The sequence below is a fragment of the Netta rufina genome, assembly GCF_964035555.1.
Source record: "Netta rufina genome assembly, chromosome: 3".
NCBI classification, from domain to species: domain Eukaryota; kingdom Metazoa; phylum Chordata; class Aves; order Anseriformes; family Anatidae; genus Netta; species Netta rufina.
In genome coordinates this window covers 35922692-35945122 of record NC_140125.1, presented here as the reverse complement: position 1 = coordinate 35945122, position 22431 = coordinate 35922692, and the positions used below count along the sequence as shown (strand labels likewise).

The 22431-nt window shown below is 35.1% G+C and overlaps 1 protein-coding gene across 1 annotated transcript in view; it reads left to right on the top strand.

Moving 5' to 3' along the window:
• BTBD9 (BTB domain containing 9) overlaps positions 1-22431 on the top strand; it is a 118841-nt gene that overhangs the window by 63666 nt on the left and 32744 nt on the right. Inside the window, exons 8-9 of the mRNA XM_084284746.1 lie at positions 10108-10217; positions 18748-18937. Coding sequence (XP_084140872.1) covers positions 10108-10217; positions 18748-18937 — 300 coding nt within the window. The remainder of the gene's footprint in view (positions 1-10107; positions 10218-18747; positions 18938-22431) is intronic.

Genomic DNA, 22431 nt, shown 5'->3' with positions numbered 1-22431 from the left:
TTATTTGTTTTTCAGTGCAAATATGTCTAATGTCATGAAACAAAAAAAAAAATAAAAATAATAAAAACATTCTTTCCTTCAGCTCTTTTTTCAAGGTACCTCTGGCACTAACAGATTTTGTATGGTTTGGGCTGCATATATTGTCATGTGTTGATAAATGCTTGAAAGAGTTACCTAATATGGGATTACATACAACATTTTGGTTTAATGCAACTTGTTTTTTACTGCATTTATTAGTAAAGATCAGTTTTCTTTCATTTTACCTGGAATCACCAACTAGCTGGTATTGCAGTGCAGAGTATGATCACCTTAAAGATAAGGTGCCAGTCAAAGACAAAAACCAAACTGGCTCCCAGTAAAGTTATATTTTTTTATAATTTTATTAAAACCAGAGCAATTTCGGCTCTTATGCTTAAATTATGTTTCTGTAGAATGAAACAGAAATTCATGACTAATTTTCAGGTGCTTATTTATTACAATGGATAAGTGCCACCTAGAAGGAACTATCTGCAGTTCTCTCCCTGTTGAACAAACTTTGGACAAGATAGCACTTGTATGACACTTAAAATGGAGCATTGTACCATGTTAAATTTGAATTTAAATCTTATTTGTGCACCAGACTACATTATTTAAAAAAAAAAAAAAAAAAAAAAAAAGTCATCTTCATATAGGCTCAAAATTTACTATAGCAGTGTCCTGTTAATTGTTGCAATGCGTTAAAGCTTTATTGAATCTGAATTTTTCGGTTTGTGCCATTGTTCATCATAAAATGAAAATGTCTATAGCAAGAGTTGGTAGTGATATGCTGAATGCCTTGCATATAAAATTTTTACTTGTAAATTCTAAGTATTGTGTATGACTCTTGCATGCATGAAATTTGTGCAGGTATACACATGAAAAATCCCCTGCAGATATCACCTGGCAGAAGCTATGCTCTTGTGTCAGGCTTTGTTTTATAATAATGGTTTTATGTGCAGCTCTGTATACATTTTGCACCTCTTAGGTGCAACTGTTCATAACAGAGGTTTCTGTGTGATATCTGACAGAAAATTCCTTCTTAGATGCATACAAATTGTGCATAGGTTTGCATTTCATGACTTAAAACTTGAAAAGTTTAGTTTTGTGAATTTAATAAAATATTTTTTAGTAAGTGCTCGCTGAAATGAATATATATTTGCTGTATTTGTAACACATTGGCAAAGCATGGAAATGAAAAATTAATTCAATAATAAAATTCTTACACCTTCATGGTTAGAGGGGCACTTTGGCTTAGAAGAGAGTCCAGAATAAAGTCTGTCATAATGCTTCTGTTAAATACATAAATAATGAATAGTTGTTTTAGTGGAGGGGTGCTTGGGGGGTGCTATGATTCAAGTTTGTTGCAGTTCTTCCATGGAAGCAGGACCTTGCAGTGTGGTAAGGGAGAATGCCTGGTCTGATGTTCCTCTTGTTTAGAGCATTAGCTGTGGTGTTCTAGGGGTTCTGCTCCTGCAAACATAAAAATCTCTACTGTTGAAGAATTCATGTTAATCCTTTAAGTGACATAGTTGCTGTTGGCACTTCTATCTGTAAATCAGTGGGTAGTACAATGGTTTTCATATACAACAGCTTCATTAACGACTGTATGGATAATAGCTTAAGTCAAGGAAGCAATTAATAGAGCCTCACATCTGAACAATTTAAATATTAATGGTTTATGATAAATGTGTAAAATAAATAAGACAAACTCAGCATAAGATAATGAATTGCACCACATTTCAGCATTCCAAAACTGTTTGCACAGCAAATTACAAACTGAGCCAGCAATACTTTGCATTTATTTTCTAATCTTCTCCAAGTATGTGGAGTTGACTCTTTAAGTATAATTTTCAAATCATAGAAATAATGATGGAAAAGATGTTTCCAGTCATTTTTACCAGTACTTTGCTGTTGCCAGTAGAGTTTTGTTTAGCATATTTCCATTGTAATTTTAATAGTGATAGGCAGATCTCCTATTTATCAGTAGATAAAATGTTTTACTGCTTCTTTTTTCATTTATTATTAATTTACTTTTTTAATGTTACAAGCTTTGTGTACAATTATGACTCCCCACCCTCCCTGCTTCAAGAGTCCAGGAAGTCTTCACTTATTTATAGAATCATAGAATAGCTTGGGTTGGAAGGGACCTTAAAGATCATCTAGTTCTTATTCTCTTCTGCTTATGTGCTCAAATACAGAGTTGCCATACTTCTGCCTAGTAATGGTTCATCCAGAAAACCATTACATAAAAAGGATTTCAGCAATTGCCATCTTACCTTTTTAATCATTTTCATCCTTTTTTGAAAATCCACCCTTCTTTACCACCATCTTTCTGATATTGAGACACCCGAGCTAAACACAATTTTCTTTATGTACCTTCGCTACAGATTTACACAAAGAATTTCCAAATTCCTTGCTTTTGTAAACACAAGTCAAAAACACAATTACTTCTTTGTTGAGCTTCCATAATGCAAGTTGATATCTAATTTTTTTATCCGCTTACTTGTAGATCGCTTTGCTCTAATACTTTCCAAATATTTCTCTTTGTCATATCTTATATAGGCTGATTCCAGTCTAAGTCTAGACAACTATTGCTGAGGTGCCCTTGGAGCAAGAAATTATTATTGCATGTTAAATTCATAGGCTGACGGAACATGAGAAACTGGGGAAAATGGAAAACATTCTCAGATTTCAACACCCTGAACTTTCACACATTTTCTTTTGGTACATTCAATAAGTTTAGAATGTGGACTCTACAATGGATCTGTATAATTTAGTCTAAGCTAAATTGTACCAAAGCCATGAAACCATATTGGTATAGCCAATTTCAAGAAAACAAGTCCTGTTAAAGCCTTTTGGAAGGAATCTGGCTCCCTGTCAGACCAGCCTGGAGGAGATGCAGAGCAGGATCCCACATCTCTTCTCCAAATCCCATGTGTGCATGATGTTAAAACCAGGCTTCCTGAGGACCGCTGCTTTCTTCTGTATTTAAGAGAACTAATGTTGTCCTTGAAATTTAATTTCTGAGAGTCCTGTTTTATGTATTCAACAGAGATAGCACAAAGGCAAACAAAGGTGGTGTTTAAGTAAGGTTTGGCTGCAAAGCTGAATCACGGATAGGATCTAAGGACAGATTTCATGACATCAAAATCTCATTGTATTCTCCTAACAGATGTGGAATTTATGTGATGAATGAAAGTCTATTAAGAGATCAGCTGAAATTATGGATTCCTGTCCATAACCAGACAGGTTCTGGGAAACAGAGCTATTTGGGGTTGAGATCTGACCTGAAACAAAACCTGCAGAGACATGTTCAGAAATTGAATGTAACCAGAGATGCACACAATGTGAAGATTCAGATTCAATCAAGGTCACCTCACATTCAGTGATTTCGAATTTTGCTTTGTTCGTTTGTTTGTCTAAGCAAAATTGGAAACTAGTAATGAAAAAATACGGCTTTGCAAGCTCACTTTTCTTACAAGTGGAATGCAAAACATGTTCCACATCATGGAAATATTACTTCTGTTCCCATCAATGCCAGCATTAATTTGATTAAATATTCCCAGAAATACTGGGTGATGTTCTTAGTCCATGTGTTGCTTGTATATAGTACACAAACAATTGTGTGTCCTGCATAATTGTTATATATCAATATTTTTAGCCTTTTGGATGCTGCAGCATAGACTATCTACACATTTTTAAAAACACATTTCTCCTTGTAATTGTTGTTTGTTTTGCATCAGTTACACAGATGGAAGTTTGTTACTGCACAGGCTTTGTAAATGTTACATACATGTTTCCTGCTAGAGTTCAATGATCTTGTAGGTGTTTGGTTTGATCTGTCACCCTAGTTTAGTATATTTGCGGTGGGGATTTCCTTTGGTATAAAATAGACTTTATTAGACTTTCTTGTCTAAATGCAGGAAAACTTGTTTCCCGTTAGGAGACAGGAATGTTTTTCACATTTGTTCTGGCTTCATTCTTTATTTTATTTATTTATTTATGCCTACTGCTTTTCCACATAATTTAATTTTGGCAACAGATTTTTTTCTCCCCCCTCTTTTTTTCATCCTTCTGCCATGAGCCTGTTGACTCAGCTGTGTGTGTCTGCAGGACTGTATGTTTTAAAGAACTGTGAATAAATGAGGTTGAGATGGCTGTGAATATCACTGTTTCCTTTTCCGCTAAAAGACAAACAAAATGTCTTCTCATGCCCTTGTGTGCTGGGCTGTTTCTCGTACATCACTGTGGCAATGATCAGAATACAAATGTTAATGGTTTCTAAGCAGTTAAAGGATATATGAACTGTTAGCGCTGGTGTCTCATACAAAATGCTCCATGAATGTAAATAAAAGGCCAAGTTCTGAGGAGGTAGTTTTGTACATGTTGAATTTAGTTCTTTATTTTAGTTCCCTGTTGCTGTTCAGTTTTGCAATGACAGTAACTCAGAGTGGGATATCAATGCAAAATATCTGTTAATTTCCTTTACCTCTCTTTACTTAGTCTTCTGTTTAGTATTCTTACAGGATTAGACTCCGTGCTTAATAGATTCCAGACTTTGCCTATATCTTACTGGTGCTATTATAATGAAGGATTAGAAAGGATCCTAGAGTATGCATATTCTTATGCTTTGACACACATGTCCTAAGTACTGTTTGGATACAGGCAGCTTGGTTTTGTTTTTAGTAGCCCTCCAGGGTAGCTGAATCAATGGTATGTTCAGCAGCAGCTGTTACCTGAATTAAATGTGTCAGCTGTACAAATGAACAGAGCAGAAGTAAAACATAATGTAGTTGTTCAGAAATACGGGTGTTTGTAGTTGCAACAAAGTGCCCGAGTCATATTTTCATGTAGAGGTGAAGGATTGCTCTGGGAAAAAAAGGGGATGGATGAGGTCATTGCCATGTAGCTGCCGAATTAGTCAAGCTAGGTAGTTCATTCAAATTTTAATACCTTAAGCTTCTACAAAGATGTAGCAGAACACGGCGTTCCCCTCTAGTTAAAATAATTTTCTTGTTAGTGCAAATAATAATAATAAAAATGAGAGTGCAGACTTTTCTGGTATTCCTGCCAAAGGGATCTCAAGGCCAAGGGTAGCGTGACGAACTGTGACTAGAGAAGTCTGTGATATGTAGATGAAATTCTTAAAGCATTTCCATGCTATCAATATCCGTTATTTTCAAACAGGGCTAGAAACCAAAGTAAAAGGTCTCCTAAAGCGACAAAACTCCCATGCTGCAGTTCTGTTTTCCTACCAGTAAAATACCCCTCAAAGTGATCAAGGTTTTCTCTTCTGAATAACGAGACAGTGCTCTTTCCGTCTCTGTCCCTGTGCCAAATCTACCAGTTGAGTACAAAGTCCACTGGTAGAGGGGCTCATCGGAGCCTTTATTTGTGGTTGTCTTGGAACAGATTCCTGTACAAAGCAGGATTGTCAGCGCCAGTGCCCACGGAAGTTCCTCAGAAAAGGCTCTTAGCTTTGGCCTCCAAGTTCATGGAAGACTCCCTACGCTTTGTGGAGGGAAGGACAGATTTTCTAACATGCTTCTGCCCTAAGGACTTTTTTCCTAGTTTGCTGTAGACAGTCGCACGCTACTCTCTGTCCATATTACTGAGTATCTCCAGGTGCTATACTCTTGGTACTTGGTCTAGATACGCTTGTGGCAACCAGAAGGCTCTTAGAATTCATGCTGTCTCATTCTCAGCTGTCTGTACCTAAGACCTCTTAACAGATACAGAAGTTTTTACTGGGTGATGCACTGCCATTCAAAGCCCAAAAGCAGTATTTTATTTTATTTTATTTTTTTTTTTTTTTGGGGGGGGGGGAGGGGAAGGGAATTAACCCCAAAAATTTGGTTAAAAAAATCCATTAAAATTTATGGTATACAATACAGCTTTCAGTTTAACCATGACACCATCAACCAAGATGAGTGACATAACCAAAACGCAGAATTTCTACATTTTGTTGCATTGCAGATTGAGGTTGCGTATCCCATGTGAACACCGTGTTTCTGTAAGCAATTGATGAGATTGATGATTGATGAGAGCGATCTGACAATCTGGTCACAGAATTAGCATCCCAGTTTGATGGCACTTTATTACTTGCATTCTTGTGTTGCAGCTGGTCAATAGTTTACAGAAACATGGTGTCCACACACACAGGATATGCAACCTCAAACCCACACAGATTTTACAGTACTTTATTACCAGACCATTCTTGTTTCTGTTAGGGGAATGTGATACTCCCCTAAAAAAAAAAGTGTGTGTAAGACAACTGAGGAACAAATACGTGTTTTCTTCATTGTAAAGAAATGCAAGATTTTTGTGTCATCATATTAATATATTGTTGTATAATCATATTAATATATTGTTGTATAATCATATTAATATATGATGACACAAACCTTTCTACTGGTTGAACAGAGAACTGTGTTAACTGGTAAATGATAACGTTACTTAACTCGTGTAGTATGATAAAGACACTTTTCTAATGACAGACTGTCTTGTGTGTTTCTCACCCTTTTGATGTATATGTATATAAGTTCAATTTCAGCTCTTATAATTTTGTTCAGCTTTGTATAAATAATATGTACATAAAGAGGAGAACAACAGCTAATATTCAAATGTTTTTTAAGACTTGGAGTAAGCAGTAGAAGTCAATGGTAAAGTCTTTAGAGATTGTGGAAATATAGCTAACAAAAGGAAAGTTGGGAGATTTGTTTTCAAGGTCAGTGTGTATTCCATAACCTATACATCACTTCAATAGAAAATCTCTATTTCAAACTCCTTTTGTACTTGTGTTGGTGATGTTGGTAATGTACATTGCTGATTTCGAAAGTATCCTTTAGAAGTGAACACACAGCACATTCAGTGCATTTTAAGCATTTGTAAATGTGCATGTGCTGAATAACTGTACATACTAATTTTGTTACCTGTAGTTGCATATTCCATCTAAAAAATTGTTCCAACAAAATGATGAGGTGATACACAGGCACTGATTGCATGAAGGATCCTTTTATTTTTAATCTTGTTGCATTTTCTTCTGTCAGGAAAGCGCTTAGGAAAATTTACAAATTTTCAAGCACATCATGAGCTATAATAGATATTTTAAATTTCTGAAATCTGTAAGCTTTGAATTGATTGACTTCATTGTTCATATTAAAGTCACCCACGTTGCAGTTTTTCATCAGCATCATATTTCTGAGCCATTCTTTTCAGTCCATTGTTTAATGTTCTGAAACAGGTTATGTATCTTCAATATCTATCTTCATTGCTGATATTTAAAAATTCAGATACAACTTGCTTACCTAGAGGTACTGGACATCTCTACATCAAGCTTGCATCAAGTGGAATAATAAATTAGAATTTTTATTTAAAATCTCAGAATTTGTTTTTAGAAGTTAAGGTATTTAACATAATATTAAAAATTTCCTAATTTTATTTTCCACCAAGTGGATGTATATAAGGTTCAGGCAGGAAACCATGCTTATTATTCACCTTGAGAGAAATAAGGAATAAGATATATATATTGTCATTGTGAAAAGGATGAGGTTTGCCATATCATTATGTTCTGCATTGCAATAATATCATCACGTTGAAATAATATATTTCAGAAGATTAGTTTATATGTAATTATTTTAATGGATGGGATTTTGTTTTATATTACTTCAAAAATCCAGCTTTCCACCAATACTGTCAACTATTATTCAAAATAACTGATAAGAGTATCTGGCGTACAAAAAAAAAATTGTGTGCCTTTCTACTGGTTGAACAGAGAACTGTGTTAACTGGTAAATGATAACATTACTTAACTCGTGTGTGGTATGATAAAGACACTTTTCTAATGACAAACTGTCTTGTGTGTTTCTCACCCTTTTGATGTATATATATTTAAAAAAAAAAAAAAAAAGATATTTGCCCAAGTATTGCAGTTTTCTAATACATGAAAAAATCTAAATAAATTAGCCAATTGTGAAGTAGTTCCTTGTGTTCCTATTAGTATTCTTACTATGTGTATTCTCTGAAATTCTTTAAAGCAAGGAAACATAACTGAAGTATTTCAAAGTAGTAATGTTCTGTTGGTTACCCTAAAGTGTGTTTTGTGCAAGCATGGCAACTCAGTCAATATCTTTCTTTCCTGAGACAGGCAAGAGTCTCTAGGGTAAAATGAGCCTTCCACATAATCTTAAAGTGTTCCAAGATTATTCCTGTGCTTAGTCTTAACACTTAAATTCTCCATTTCTAATGCTCAATAGAAATAAAGCATTGCAATATGCTGGTCATTGCCAATGTATTTAGGGTTCATGCTATACTCATGAATTGATAAAAAAAAAAAAAATCTAACCTGAAAAGACTAGACTGAGTAGGTATGTGCCTGTTTTGCAGAAGATCAGCTCTGTGAGTAGAAGAAGCCTTAGGGTTGCTCACACTGCAGTGGGCTGGGTGGCTCTTGCTTCTGTTTCTTTGTTGTGCTTTTGCTCTGGCCAAATGTGTGTCACTTGCACTGCAAGTTATTTTTAGCATGAGAAAAACTGAGGCTTGTATCAGTTTTATTATCATGTTGTTGGCAGCAAAATATGGCATTTCACGTAGCACCAGTCTTTTTTGTTTCAAGCAGTGATAATAAAAATAAATGTAACAATTAATTGAAATTTTGACCATGTTGTATATCAATTTTCTACATGTAAAAGAAATATGTAATAATTGAGGGGGGGTTGTTGTTGTTGTTTTCTTTTGTTTTAATGAAGTGATTATATGAGCTAAAAGGATCAGAGGTCAATAGCTCTGTCAATTTTAGTGATGTTATGATATTCAGATAACATAGTTGTCTCCTGCAGTCATTTACATGTAATAAGTGGTTTTTAATATTTTTAAAATATCTTGCTATGTACACTAAAGGCAAAGTAATATCAGTAATAAGTCTAGCTACATACCATCATGATGGTATGTAGCGAGGAGCTCTTACATTGTGTTTTTGTTTTGTTTTTTTAAAAAGTCAGGATTGAAAGTTGTGTATCTTTCAAACTCAGTATGATAAAGAACACAAGCTAAAATGATTCTGTTGGTGAACAGTCTTTATGCTGGAACTATAATTGTATTGCATAAGTGAAAGGTTATTTTTTTATAGCAGACAAAGGATATTGCTTAATATTTGTATATTCTGGTAGTTCTTAATTGAAAAGAATTTGATACAAAGTTTTCTGCAGCATGGGTAACCCATTTTGTAAGATAATGGTATTTGATCAAGACTGTTTTCTGTGTTGTTTGTTCAACATTTATTAAAATGATGTGCAATGTTCCATTTAAAGTAAAAACTTATAGTAAGAACTGTTGTCTCTTCCGAAAAATGAAGGAATCAGGCTGAATTGAGATTAATGACTGTTTATAGAAAGTGAAGCCTCCAGGGTATGATAAAAGGTGAATAGGTTAGGGTGTTTAAGAGCAGCTTTATTTGATTTTGAATTAGAGTTTAAAAGTACAAATTATCCAACCTGGAATGAAACTCAGAACTAGCTTTGTTTCAAAATATTTGATTGTTCAGATGTTTCTTATTATTAATAAAAGATACACCAACAAAGACATTGGTATTTTGCACATCCAGTGAATTACTGACAGAGTCATGTTAAAGGGTCAATAATTAGTGGCTTCTGCAGAGAAATCATGGAGATTTGTTGGGTTTGTCCGGGTTATATGAAGTTTTTCTTTGTGGTAGAAGGCAGTTGGTTAGGGGATACTTATTTATTTATTTATTTATTTATTCATTTATTTTCTTTTAAAGCTTTGATGAACACACATTTGTGCTAACAGTCTACTTCTGAAACAGAAGGTGTCTCACGTTGGTTTTCTGGGTAAATTAGCCTGGAAAGATTTTGTTAAATTTTACAACATTGTACTGGAGCCAGCATCCTGGCAAGTTTTGCTGTGAATTTTCTCTCTTTTTGTTTCTTTTCTTAATTTTTTTTTTTTTTCCAGTAATTACTTGGTTCTTGCAGCTTTGCACAATACAGTCCCAATGAATCAGTTATGTTTTGGTGCATAGAATTTCATCATGCCTAACTTGTACTGCTTGTCTTTTTTTCCCCTCCATAGGTATATTCGCATTGTTGGGACCCACAACACGGTGAACAAAGTTTTCCACATTGTTGCGTTTGAATGCATGTTTACCAACAAATCCTTTACTCTTGAGAAGGGTCTGATAGGTAAGAGATGCAACTGTTTTCCTTTTATATGAACTGCTGTGAACACTTGCCTTTTAAGACTGGCCATCACTGCACTTTTGCTGTACTTCCCCTTCCACTCTAACTTGAGTTAAATCATGCTGTAAGCTTAGAATTAGTTGGCTAGTCCTCATGGCTGCTTTGAAATTCCAGTGCTGTGGATCAATTAGTGATGCTGCAGGAATGCTAAAGTTCAAATTAAATTAACTGCTGCTGACAAAACCACTGGTAATTGAATAACTCTGTGCTCCTAATCTGATTTTTGTTTCCATGTCATAGTAGGGTTGCTTTTGCCTCCAGCTAGGTTTGCCTGAACTCTGTAACTGGGATGGAGTAACCAGAGATATTTATTGTACTGAAGGTGGGTTTGGGCATTTAAGGCCTCTTATGCAGACTAGTTTCAACTACTGAAAGTGAACTCCAATGTGTTAATTTTTCACCAAAGAATTATAGACACATCTAGCCATGACAGAGCATCATATTGGCTACCCTTATTCTCAGAATGCTGTGTTAATGTTCTGTTATTTCTGGTGCTGTCTGCTCCAGACAGCTTGTGTTACAGTGATTTAAGTACATTTACATAATATTGCATTACTTAAGGTAGAAATCCCAAACAGATCAATAATACAAAATGATAAACTGTGTCAAAGATTTCTTAGTAGTTCAAACAAGGTGATCTCTGCACTTTCTTCTGTATAAGCTCACGAGTGAGATCTTGAAATTCATTGGAAAAAGAGTTTTATATACCTTTTAGTCGTTGTGTACTTATAGGAGGGATTTCCCCAATTTGTAGTTTTGGTCTAATTCAGTCCTTCTGAGTTAGTCCTTCTTTGTATTTTTCAGACCACCTATTACAGTTGTGTATGATTTAGTACCACAGACTATTGCTTGTTCTGGGAAGAAATGGAGAAGTTTCAGCAAAATTGTCAAGAGTTCATGCTTTTTTTTTTTTTTTTTTTTTCTTTTTTTAAATAGGAATTTAAATTTTAAGCATGCACTTATGGTAGATAGAAGGAAAAACAGTTCTTGAAAAAGAATCAGAGGGAAAATTTTTAGTGAGACATAGTCAGACATACTTCTCTTAATTCTTTTCTGAGGAGAACTATATCTGGCTGTAAAAAAATGGGTCCCAACTCCTTTAGCCCTTCCTCCATGCATTGTACAAAGGCATAACATCACTAAACCCAGTCTCACGAGATTTGCTGTGGGATTTCATGATATCTATGTAGAATCATTGAATAAAAAAATTGCCTGACAAATCACACTTTACTGATTTTTACATCATGCAGCCTGAAAATGTATAGGCTGTCAAATAATGCAAATAGAAAGTTTTTCCTTTGTTTTAGTGAGTTTGCAAGTAGTACTGCAATTGTTACTGACAAGAAAATAGAACAAGCAGTAATGAATGGCAGAATTTAAAGGAAACATTTAGCTGTAGCAAGCTAGTTACCAGAGAGACAAAATGTTTCGAGTTTGATAAAAACCTTTGAGCTAAGTCTCATAGGTATTGCTGCTAGCTATGAATTTGTTAAAAGCTTCATGCAAAATAAGAATTATTTTGTGCAGGTAAGTGATGCATATATCTTTATACATTTGTTTTAAGATTATCAATTCTGTTTAGTAAATAATTTAGGACCAAAATAACATACCTTCCCCTTTTTTGTGTATGTTAAATAACTTGAAGATTGTTTTATCATAATAATAGGCAAGGTAGCGAATCCATGTTGGCTTGTTGGAGTGTGTGTGTACCATAGCTGACTTGCCTTTCAGGTACTCAGTGACATTTGTTTTTTAGTGAGCTTTTTTGTGAGGTGAACAATTCCATCTGCTTCAGCATTGCATGGTACTGGGTTCCAAATTCAAATCATGACTTTCAAGGTTAATCTAGGGAATAGAGACTTCAAGTGGCTTTATTTAAAATGTATTGGTTCATGATTTTTTTTTGTAGTTCAAATTCTTCAATATCAGTTGTATATTATAAATGCTTATGTAAATCAAAATGTAGGCTAGGGTATGACTGTTCGAGCCAAGTCAGTTTATTGCTACATCTCTTGCCAATATACGTCTGTATTCTATGATCAAATTTCCATTCTTTAACTGTATGGTATTCTCGCCAACATATGCCACAGGCATATCACCTGCTGTTTCATATTTCAGTGCTCCATGCCCCTTGTGCATCTGTCTATTAAATTGTGGAGATGTTTGTAGGTAGTCTTCTGCTTGTTTCCAATTTTAGCTGCCACCCTTGCAGAAAAGGCTCCTTGCCTCCCAGCACTACAGAACACTTTATCATTTTCACATCTCTTTTTTACTAGAAACCTTAGCATCAGAGATAAGATTGTGCTACTAGCCTTGCCAACAGTAATGCAGATGCATGCAAAGTCACTGAAAAACAAATATTGTTCCCTGTTCAGAACAGATTACCCTCCTAAACTACAAGTAGAATTGCAATTTCAGTGTGTGTAATGAACTGCATTATGAGATGCTTTTGATATTGTTTAGAGGTGTGAACTGATGAGAAAATTGATGACTAATGGCAGAGTACCATGAAAAAGGGAATATGTGGACCAATTTCTGATTGCAAATGAGGCAACAACAGTTGAATATGTGACTTTGCAGAGGAAGGGACAAATGGAAACATTTTGAGACAAGTTGGGGGCAGTGCAGTTGTGAAATGCAAGGGTATAATGGCTCTTCCACCAGAATTTATTGCTAACAGTGTTACCTCTTCAAAAGCCTTCATCCAGCAAAGTGACCTTATATGCATTTAGTGCTTTGTTTTACATACCTGTATAAGACAGTGTGTTGTCTGGTTCCCTTTATCAAACAGCCTGTCCCAGTTCTACTTCCATAAAAATTTTGTGTGACTACCAATAGGATAATAAGCACAGATTTATCTTATAGCTCTAATGAGGGTTTATAATGTTTCTTTCTATTTCTCTAGTGACAGGATGTGGTAAAGTGAACTGAAAGCAGTTAGGAAAGCTCTGTGAAGGATATGAAAGTGCAATAATCAGAGTAGGTTGCTTCTAAGCTTGATTGAGTACAGAAGCTTTCATCCTTATCCTTGAAAAGCAGTGTTGGGTAATATTATTGAGTTCATTGTTTATGCAGTATGGTATTAAATGTGTTCCAACCTAATTTAATACCTTTACTGCTGTTGCTATAATCCGTTCTATTAAGGAAAAGAAGTGCTCATCCCTTGAAGGCTGTATGGTCCTTTCAGAAAGCCTTTGTGACCCTTACTTTTACAAAAAGAACACCAAAGATAGTATACAAGGAGTTTCTCATTTCAAATCTCATTCCAAAGAATTAAGGCCACTGAGGTGTCTGTTTAGTGATTTTAGTCAGAGATTTAAAAGTAATTATTTAATTTCATTAAACCTATTCAGCTTGATCAGAAAGCTGTATATGCAAAGAGGGGTATATTATTACTGATATATAGTATCTATCTAACGGCTGTCACTGTAAAGCAAAGATTAGAAGGCTGCCAAACAAATAATATAAGTGAAGTGTCATCACATGGTAACAGCAATTTTATGTTGTCTTTTTTTTTTTTTTACATACAGGGTTTTCATGACAAATGATTAACTTGACATGTTATATTTAAAAGCTAATATGGAAGATTTGTGTAGTTCCAGTACACAATACTGGATGTGATGCTGAATTGACCCAGTGGCAATTAACTAGCAATTTTGAGGTAAAAGTAGCAGGATATGCTCTTTCTAGCACTGATGTTTCAGTCTGATGTTTTAGTGTTGGTTTACACTTCGTTGTCTTGTTAAATGAGGTAAGTGACAGAAATGAATTCAATCATAGGAAATTATTCCCTAACGCAGATGTTAGGGTTGAGATGTAATTTTCCTTTTGGAATATTATCTCTAAATGTGTTTGTAAGTTTGCATTTTTTTTATGTATTGGATTCCCTAGATTGACATAACTGTTTTGCCTAACAGGGATGCAAATATTTTTAAAACCTCAAAAACAGTGTTTTCAACTTCTGAAATTTGAATGGTCTGTAGTCGTTAATATTTAATCTGCAATCCAAAACAAATTAAGATTCTCACAAGCAGGAGGCATACTCCTCTCAAGGGAGAAGCAGTACCCAACATGATGCAATTGTTGATAATGGCTTCTAATCTGCCCAGTGGCAAGAAGCTACAGCCCTGGGCAAGGGGCTTCTCCTATGCAATGCCACTCTTGTTTTTTGTTTTCCCTTGTATTTATAGGAATCAATTCTGTTTATCTGCCACAGGAGAAAAAATGATAATTTCCCGAAGTCCTGTGGCTAAAAAAAACCTTTAACCAGTGCTGAGGTGCGGTTAAGGACTGTGCAAGCACACGGGTTTGACTAGGCCACAGTCCTACTTTGAGCCTGGTGAGGGCCATAGGGAGTGCAACGTGGAAGGCTTTTACACAAAGTTGTGTTTATCTGTGGTCTGCCTCAGTCTTTCAGACTATCCTTAAGCTGGTGGATTACAAACGAAAGGGGAAACGGTGAATAATGACTGAAGAGCAAGAGATGGATATAAAACACTGGAATGTCCTTGGTCACTCTCTGGGGAATGCTGTTCAGTACTTATGAATCATTGTGAACCTTCATTTATGTGCTGTTCAATGCCTTAGGAGTACTTTTTTTAAAGGAAAAAATGAAATGAATATGTAATCATTCACTTGTCTTTTACTCACTGGCAGTTATTAAAAGGCAAAAACAAACAACAACAAAAAACACTTAAATGTGTAACAAAGAGAAACCAGTTGTATCAGTTCCCTAGTATGTAGTTCAGCATTGTAAAACACTGCTGACTCTCTCCAAGGAAGCCTCAAGAGGTGCTATTTCCACATCTAGTTAATGTTGACTCCACACAAAGTTATTTATTTTATTTCATCTCTTTTTAAATGTTAGTCTTCTTTCAAAGCCATGCAGTTTCCCCAGCAATGCAAGTCATCTCTATTGCAAGCATAGCCTTAGGAAGTAATGAAAATTTTCAGACCATCTAAATAAATAAGGGATTTTTTTTTCCTCTTTCTACAGGAAAGGGCAGCCACATGGTCAGTTTAGTTACCGCTGTTCTTTAATAAAGATCTGTTCATATGATGCCAGTTACTTTTTTTTCCCCTTATTTCCAGTGCTGCAACAAAGGATGCTTGCTTCTGAAGGCTTTTATGAAATGACTGCTATTTCTTAAAGTCTTCCTCAGACAAATTTCAGTTGAAGATCTCTGTAGTCAGCCAATTGGTTGCCAATTAAAAACGCGCTCAATTCTAACGGTTTTTATGCTTTTAGTATGATTTTTGGAATCAAAAATCAGCCTTCTCTGCAATTATTTTAATCCAAACTGACAGTTGCAAGTTGAGGAATAATAGTGGGAATTTCTTTTAAAATTGGTCAAAATTCTAATTTGCCCTCTCTTCCAAATCGCAGACTTGACTATGTAAACCTTCACATTCCAGTGTAGTATCTATGGCATAAGTCAATGTTTATCTTTCAGCAGTTCTAATATCTGTGGCATAGCCTGGTGTTTATTTGTTAGTAGTAGGTAATAGTACTGACTAAATCAGATGATTTGTCAGAACTTTGTGGATGTACTTATTACCACAAGAACAGATAAGAAAAAAAAAAAAAAAGTATCCAAACCCTTTCTTGAATCCTTAAAACAATACTGCTGGAATTAAGTATACTGCCAAGCAATTCATCTCTCCATACCTCAGCATAAGACCAGGAAACAAGAAAATAAGTTTTAATAACTGTTTTTTTCCTGCTGTACTGTAGCCTCAATCATCTTTTCCTTTTGTTTGCTTACGGAATGTGTATGCTTTGCTAACAGATATATTTTCTGTTCCATAAAAGTGAATCAGATTTGTCAAGAGTATGAACAAAGGGGAGAGGGAGGAAGAATTTCCATATTTGTAATCTCCTCTTTTGTTTTTTCGAACAACATTGGTTACTGTAATAGCTGGATAGCTGGTAGATTTAAAAAAATAAAATCAAGAAACAAAGCAAAACGACAACAAAAAATACTGTTGTTGGGTTTTTTTGGCAGTACATTTTTGTAAACAAGTGACCCAAATTGTAGCAGAAAATCTAATGGGAAAAAGGAGGAGAACCAGAGGACTTGAAAATACAGCACAGATCAGAGTCCCCACCAGATGGTATTTTTAATAGGTTTATCAAGCGGATATAAAAGAAGATGATAAACATTCAAAATAGGGAGTGGCAGACCCCCCTAGAGAGAAGAAACAGTATGGCACCTTCTGCATGCTTCAATTAGTTAGAATCACTTTCTAATTAACCATTGGAGCGAAAACCACAGAATTGTATTGAATGCACAGTAAGACAATTTCTGTGTGGTTGTTAAGGAGTTTGACTAATCAGGATAACATCGTCTTAGGAGTTCATGGATAAGTGCAGAAATTTAAATGTGAGAGAACGTGATGGTGCTTAGAGGGCATGCAGGTACAATATTGGATGAACTGAGTAGTATTATGTTAAATTAATGCCTTAAATAGCTCAGAAGGTGTCTAGAATGTGCCACAGAACCTTAATATGATAATTGATTTTGATATTTTATCTTTTACATATTTTTTTAACCTAGATATTCATAGCTTCTGTTTCCTGCGAAAAGCGGCACTAAATAAAAAATGCTTTAATGCCTGTATAAAATGGATACACAAAGAAGTTCCCTTACTGCCAGGGAAAAGGGGAAGGAAAGAAAACCAAAGCAAACTTTTTTTTTTAATGTCTGTGCTCATAGTTTGCATTGTTGGTCTTTGTTTCATTCAGATCGTTCCTAGCGAAGTATACCTCATGTCCAATACTTTTCCCCCCATAAGAATCCGGGAATTGCTGTCTGCCTCTTTTTAGTAATACTGAATCAAGACATTTCTAAGATAGCAATGCGGTGCTATTAGTAGTTTTTGATGAGCACACAGTGATGATATCAAATTTGATAGTGCAGTAGATCTTTAGGAAACTCTTGCTTTTCCATTACCTTGAATTATTACTTGACAATGAACTTACACATTTCCTTTTTTTTTTTTTTTTTCACCTCAGCATTTACCATTTAAGATTCTGCATCCAACGCCACTAGCACACTTAAAATGCAGAATCATATAGTCATAGAATAAAATAGCTTGAGTTGGAAGGGACCTTAAACATCACCTGGCTCCAACCCCCTGCTATGGGTAGAGACACCTCCCACCAGACCAGGTTGACCAAGGCCCCATTCAGCTTGGCCTTGAACACTTCCAGGGATGGGGCATCCACAGCTTCTCTGGGCAACATGTGCCAGTGCCTCACCACCCTCAGAGTAAAGAATTTCTTTCTAATGTCTAATTTAAGTCTATCCTCTTTTGGTTTAAAACCATTACTGTTTCTCCTATCACTACCCTCATAAAGAGTCTCTCCCCATCTTTCTTGTAGGCCTTCCTAAAGTACCGAAATCCTACCTCCTCATGGAAAATTAGCTCTTTTTGGGATGCTGGAGACTTTTGAACTTGGCTCTGAGATTTCATATAACTATATTTCAGCCATTTTCAGATGTTGTAGTAGTTTAAATACATATTTTAGAGACGATCATTGCAATTAAGTTATCATTTGAAAGTGGACTTAAAATGTTGCATAAATCCATTTTCATTTATACTATACATATTTTTTGTGTGAAAATTTACAGTGTTTGTTTTACATCTTACATATTTCTACAAAAAAAATCCACAAAAAAAAAAATTGTGCACTTCATGTTTTGGCTGGTATTGTTCTTGTTCTGATTTTTTTAATTTGTTTGGTATGAGATACTGTGAATTTGGAAATTTTGTTGAATTGATCATTGTCCTTCATATAATTTGGTAACATTTCTACCTCTCCTTTTTTTATTGTGTTACTACATACAAATTGGTTATTCTTCATCAGAGGCTGACATAGGAAATCTTACCTTTTTTTTATACAGCCTGTGCAGACAGAATTTTTGTCATCGGTTAGCAAAAACTGTGTTTTCAATATTATGTACCCTATAAAATGGCTAAACAGGTAGCCTTGATTTTTTTGCATGTTCAGAAAACATCATTTTGCAACCTTATTCATTTTAATTTTTTTGAGAGAGGGAGAAAGAAGGTGTATGTGATGGACGTGTTTGAAAAGTTAAGGAAGTTAGCTAAAGATCATATTTTAAAAGAAAGTGCTGGACGTGAATAGTGTTCTTTTTATGTCCATCAATCATCTTCTTGAAAGGTGACATTCAAAAAGCTTGTGAGTCTCTCTGAATTGCAGACAGAAGGTTCCATGGTTGGTTAAATGCTAACAGAGGAAAATAATACGTAATTCAAAAAATAAGTGTTGAAGTACTTGTAAAACAGAGCTTTGTAATTTATATTAAATAAGAGTTATGTTTCCTTGTGTTGATCATACTTTCATCCTTTTTTTTTTCAGTTCTTTGCCAGAAATAAAGACCATTATTATCTGAACTGTATTCTGACTGTATTACTGTGTCTGTCTTCTTTGTGTTTTAATTTGCAGTTCCTGCTGAAAATGTTGCAACAATTGCAGATTGTGCCAGTGTGATTGAGGGTGTAAGTCGAAGTCGCAATGCCTTGTTGAATGGAGACACAAAAAACTATGATTGGGATTCTGGGTACACATGCCATCAGCTTGGGAGTGGAGCTATTGTAGTACAGCTAGCACAGCCCTACATGATTGGATCAATACGGTAAGAGGGTTTATTTTTCTCCAAACTAAGGGCAACAATGAGACTTTTGCTGAGTACAGTTATTTTCTATAAAATATAGGACACTTAGAAAGGATGGTAATTAGGGGACCAATTTATTAATTGTCCTTCGGCTTTTTTATTTCAGTATAATAGGCATGTTAAAAATTAAATGTATGAATTGTATGTCAAGATACAGCAGTGCAATTCCAGAAAATATTGCATTTCAGAAGCATAATAATAGTAATAGTCAAATTGTAAGATTAAAGATGTATATTTATATTAGAACAGAAATTCTATTGCAGCTTAACTTGTGATCACAGTAGGTGCAGTTCCTCATATGCATCTCATTGTGAAAATAGAAACATTTATTAAAGAAAGCCATCATCTCAAAGTCATCTAGGTTTCCTTTTCACTATACACTATTAGTATGAACTTGAACGCAGAGTGTATAATAAAGGCAGAGAACTTGAATATTGCTTTACAGTGTTGGATTAATGAAGGTATTTAGATCTGTATTGAAATTCATTGAGCCATTTCCCCAGTGAATGTGTTAGTGTGTGTGTGCGTTACATATATATATGACAAGACTAGGCTGTTGACTAGTGCAGAAGCTTTTTACACTCAATCTTTTTCAGTTTTCCTTTCTTTTGTGCTTTGGATATAGATTGGAGAGCAGGACTGTTCACAGGTGAAGAAAATATTCTTGCCAACTTCAGATTCTGACTGTAAATGATGTTGTTTCACAAAATCAGACATTCAGAACCTTGTCTTGATGTCTCTCTATTCTCTGTAAATTCAGCGTGTGTTGCTGGGAACTGAATTTGTATTCTCCATAACAATGAAAAAAGAGAAAGGTTTCTGAAGTTACCATGCCAGTGAGTGAATGTGGAAACTTCAGGTTAGGTCCTGGCTAGCAGTAGAGGCCCTACACATAGGCATGTATTGCTAGAATCTATTTCTGTGCCATCTGCCTATTAGAGTTGCTTCTGTATTAATCCATTAGTAAGTGAGATTTGAAGTCGGTTTTGTAAATTGCCAAATTTTGTTCTCCAACAAAGAAAAAAGGAAGTCTGAAACTGTTCAGGCTGAAGGAGAGTATTGGTAGGGAGGTATCAGGAAATGCCTGAGACTGTGTGGTTAGTTTTCTTGGATCCTCTTCTCTATCAATTCACTGTACGCTTGCATTTCTAAAAAGTAGCCTTTTTAAAGTGAGTTCGGGGAGAAAAAAAAATAGTACAGAATTCCCATATCCCTAAATCATGAAAATTGAAGGAAATAAATTGTTGCCTTCTTCCAAAGCTGTGGCTGTGTTTTTGTTTTAGCCTCTGGCATTGCTGCGATGGTTATAAAACTTTGAAGTCAAGTTTAAAATCAGACTTCCAGACAAATCTCTGTCCATAGCAAAAGTACTAATTTGTCTGTTTAGCAGCTACAGAAGCTATGCATAACAGGATTCCAGCATTGTTCTCACTATGTGAAACAAATTGAATGAGAAGTATAGTTGGCAGCTTTCCACAGTGAATATTTTACGCTTTTGAGTTTGGTGTTTTTATTATTCAATTAAGTATTGCATCTCAAGTAGAAAACCAGGAAGACACAGTACTCGGATTTCTTAAAAGAGGTAATTGAAAATGTAATTACATCATTTTCATGCCACTTTGAGCTTCAATTTTTAGTAGTAGCAAAGGCTTGCCTATGTGAGGGAGTAAGATAAGAATATATTAACTAAACGTCTTGTTTTCACTTCATTGTCCCTCTGTCTCTGTCTTAAAATTTTCTGCTCTCAACTGATGAATCATACCATCTCTTCAAGTTAGTGTAAGAAATTGACTTTCCTATATTAAATACTATGCTAGCATTTATTCTTCTTGAGCAGGAGGATTTTTTTTAATAAGGCTTATTATTAAATAATGTTTTAGGTGAACTAGATTTTTGGTTGCCAGGAAATAATAATTGTATAATTGGCAAGTGTGTAAAGCAAATTACAAAATAAACATTATTATTGCATATTTTAAAACTAATAGGCACTTAATGATTTATGTAGTATTGCATTGTACAGATATGGGATGAGAATCTCATCTTTCTTTGACGTTTTTTCATGCATGTATAGTACAAGCAAGATGAACACCTTTCCTTAAAAATGACAATAATCATCATCATCATCATCATCATCATCATCATCTAAGGGATGTGACAGAGGAGATGACCTGCACATTGCCTAGAGGCAGAAATGCTAGCACTGTAGCATTTCCTTTTCACGTTCTGCCTAGAAGAACAAGTGTTTTGACTTACCTCCATGCCTATGTGAGAACATGGGCAGACAAGGGAAAGATGCCCCTTTGAGTGGGGAAGGAAGGTTTCACTATGTAGCGGCTGCTGCTTTAGCAGGGGTCTAGAACATGTCCTTTACTCTGCAACGTGGAAGACAGTGACAATGATCTCTGTGTTTAGCGCTAGGAAATCTATGGCTGGTACAGAGATCAAATTACATGTAAGCACAGATCAAAGCAAAGTCTTAACATTTCATCTTAATGAAAGTGGTAGGTTTTTATTTTGTTTTATTTTTTTTAAATAGATCTTCCCCAGCTGATTGAACTGTGTTCATTGCCTGTTTGCCATGTTCTCACTTGAAAACTCCCTTGATCTCATTCATCCACCTAGGAGAAAAACATCTCCAGGAGCATTTTCTGTAGGTTAGTCACTGCAGAATGGCATGAGTTGCTCTGCTCTAAGAAACGGAGTCATTAGAACTGTGGGTTTGGATTCTAAATTAATAATTAGAAATTAAAGTATACATCTTTTAAGTTTAGAGGCATGAATGTGCCATTGAATATATTTGTGTCAGAGAGATTAAATGAGCTTTTTTTCTTTACCTTTACCTTTACCTTTACCTTTACCTTTACCTTTACCTTTACCTTTACCTTTACCTTTACCTTTACCTCTTCCTCTTCCTCTTCCTCTTCCTCTTCCTCTTCCTCTTCCTTTTCCTTTGTAAAGAGGGGTAGTATATACTTTTAGTCTATAGAAATCAGAATTCCACTGAAGAGAGGCTCTAAGTCAAAATGTGTTCTCATGGTAACTAAATTCTGATTATGAAAAAAAACAACAACAACAACAACAACAAAAACTATTGGTACTTGAATATGAATTAGAAATGCATATAGAGCTAAATGGTTCTGGAGTATATCTTGTCTGCATGTTTTCTGCAAAATCTTATCAGTTTGCTTAGTATCTTTGAACCATTCAGGTTGGAAGGGACTTGAGGATGTGATCTTGTCCAGACTCTTAATCAAAGCAGGGTTGTCTATGGCATAAGACCATTCTACTGAAGACTATGCAGTCAGGTCTTGAAAACCTTCAAGGAAAGAGAATCCAAAACTTTTCTGAGTAGCTTGTTCCAATATTTAATTATCCTCACGCAGTATACAGTTTTTCCTTTTCATGTGGTTCCTGTTTTCTCATGCTTCTAGGCCACCTGGAACTTCTTATTTTAA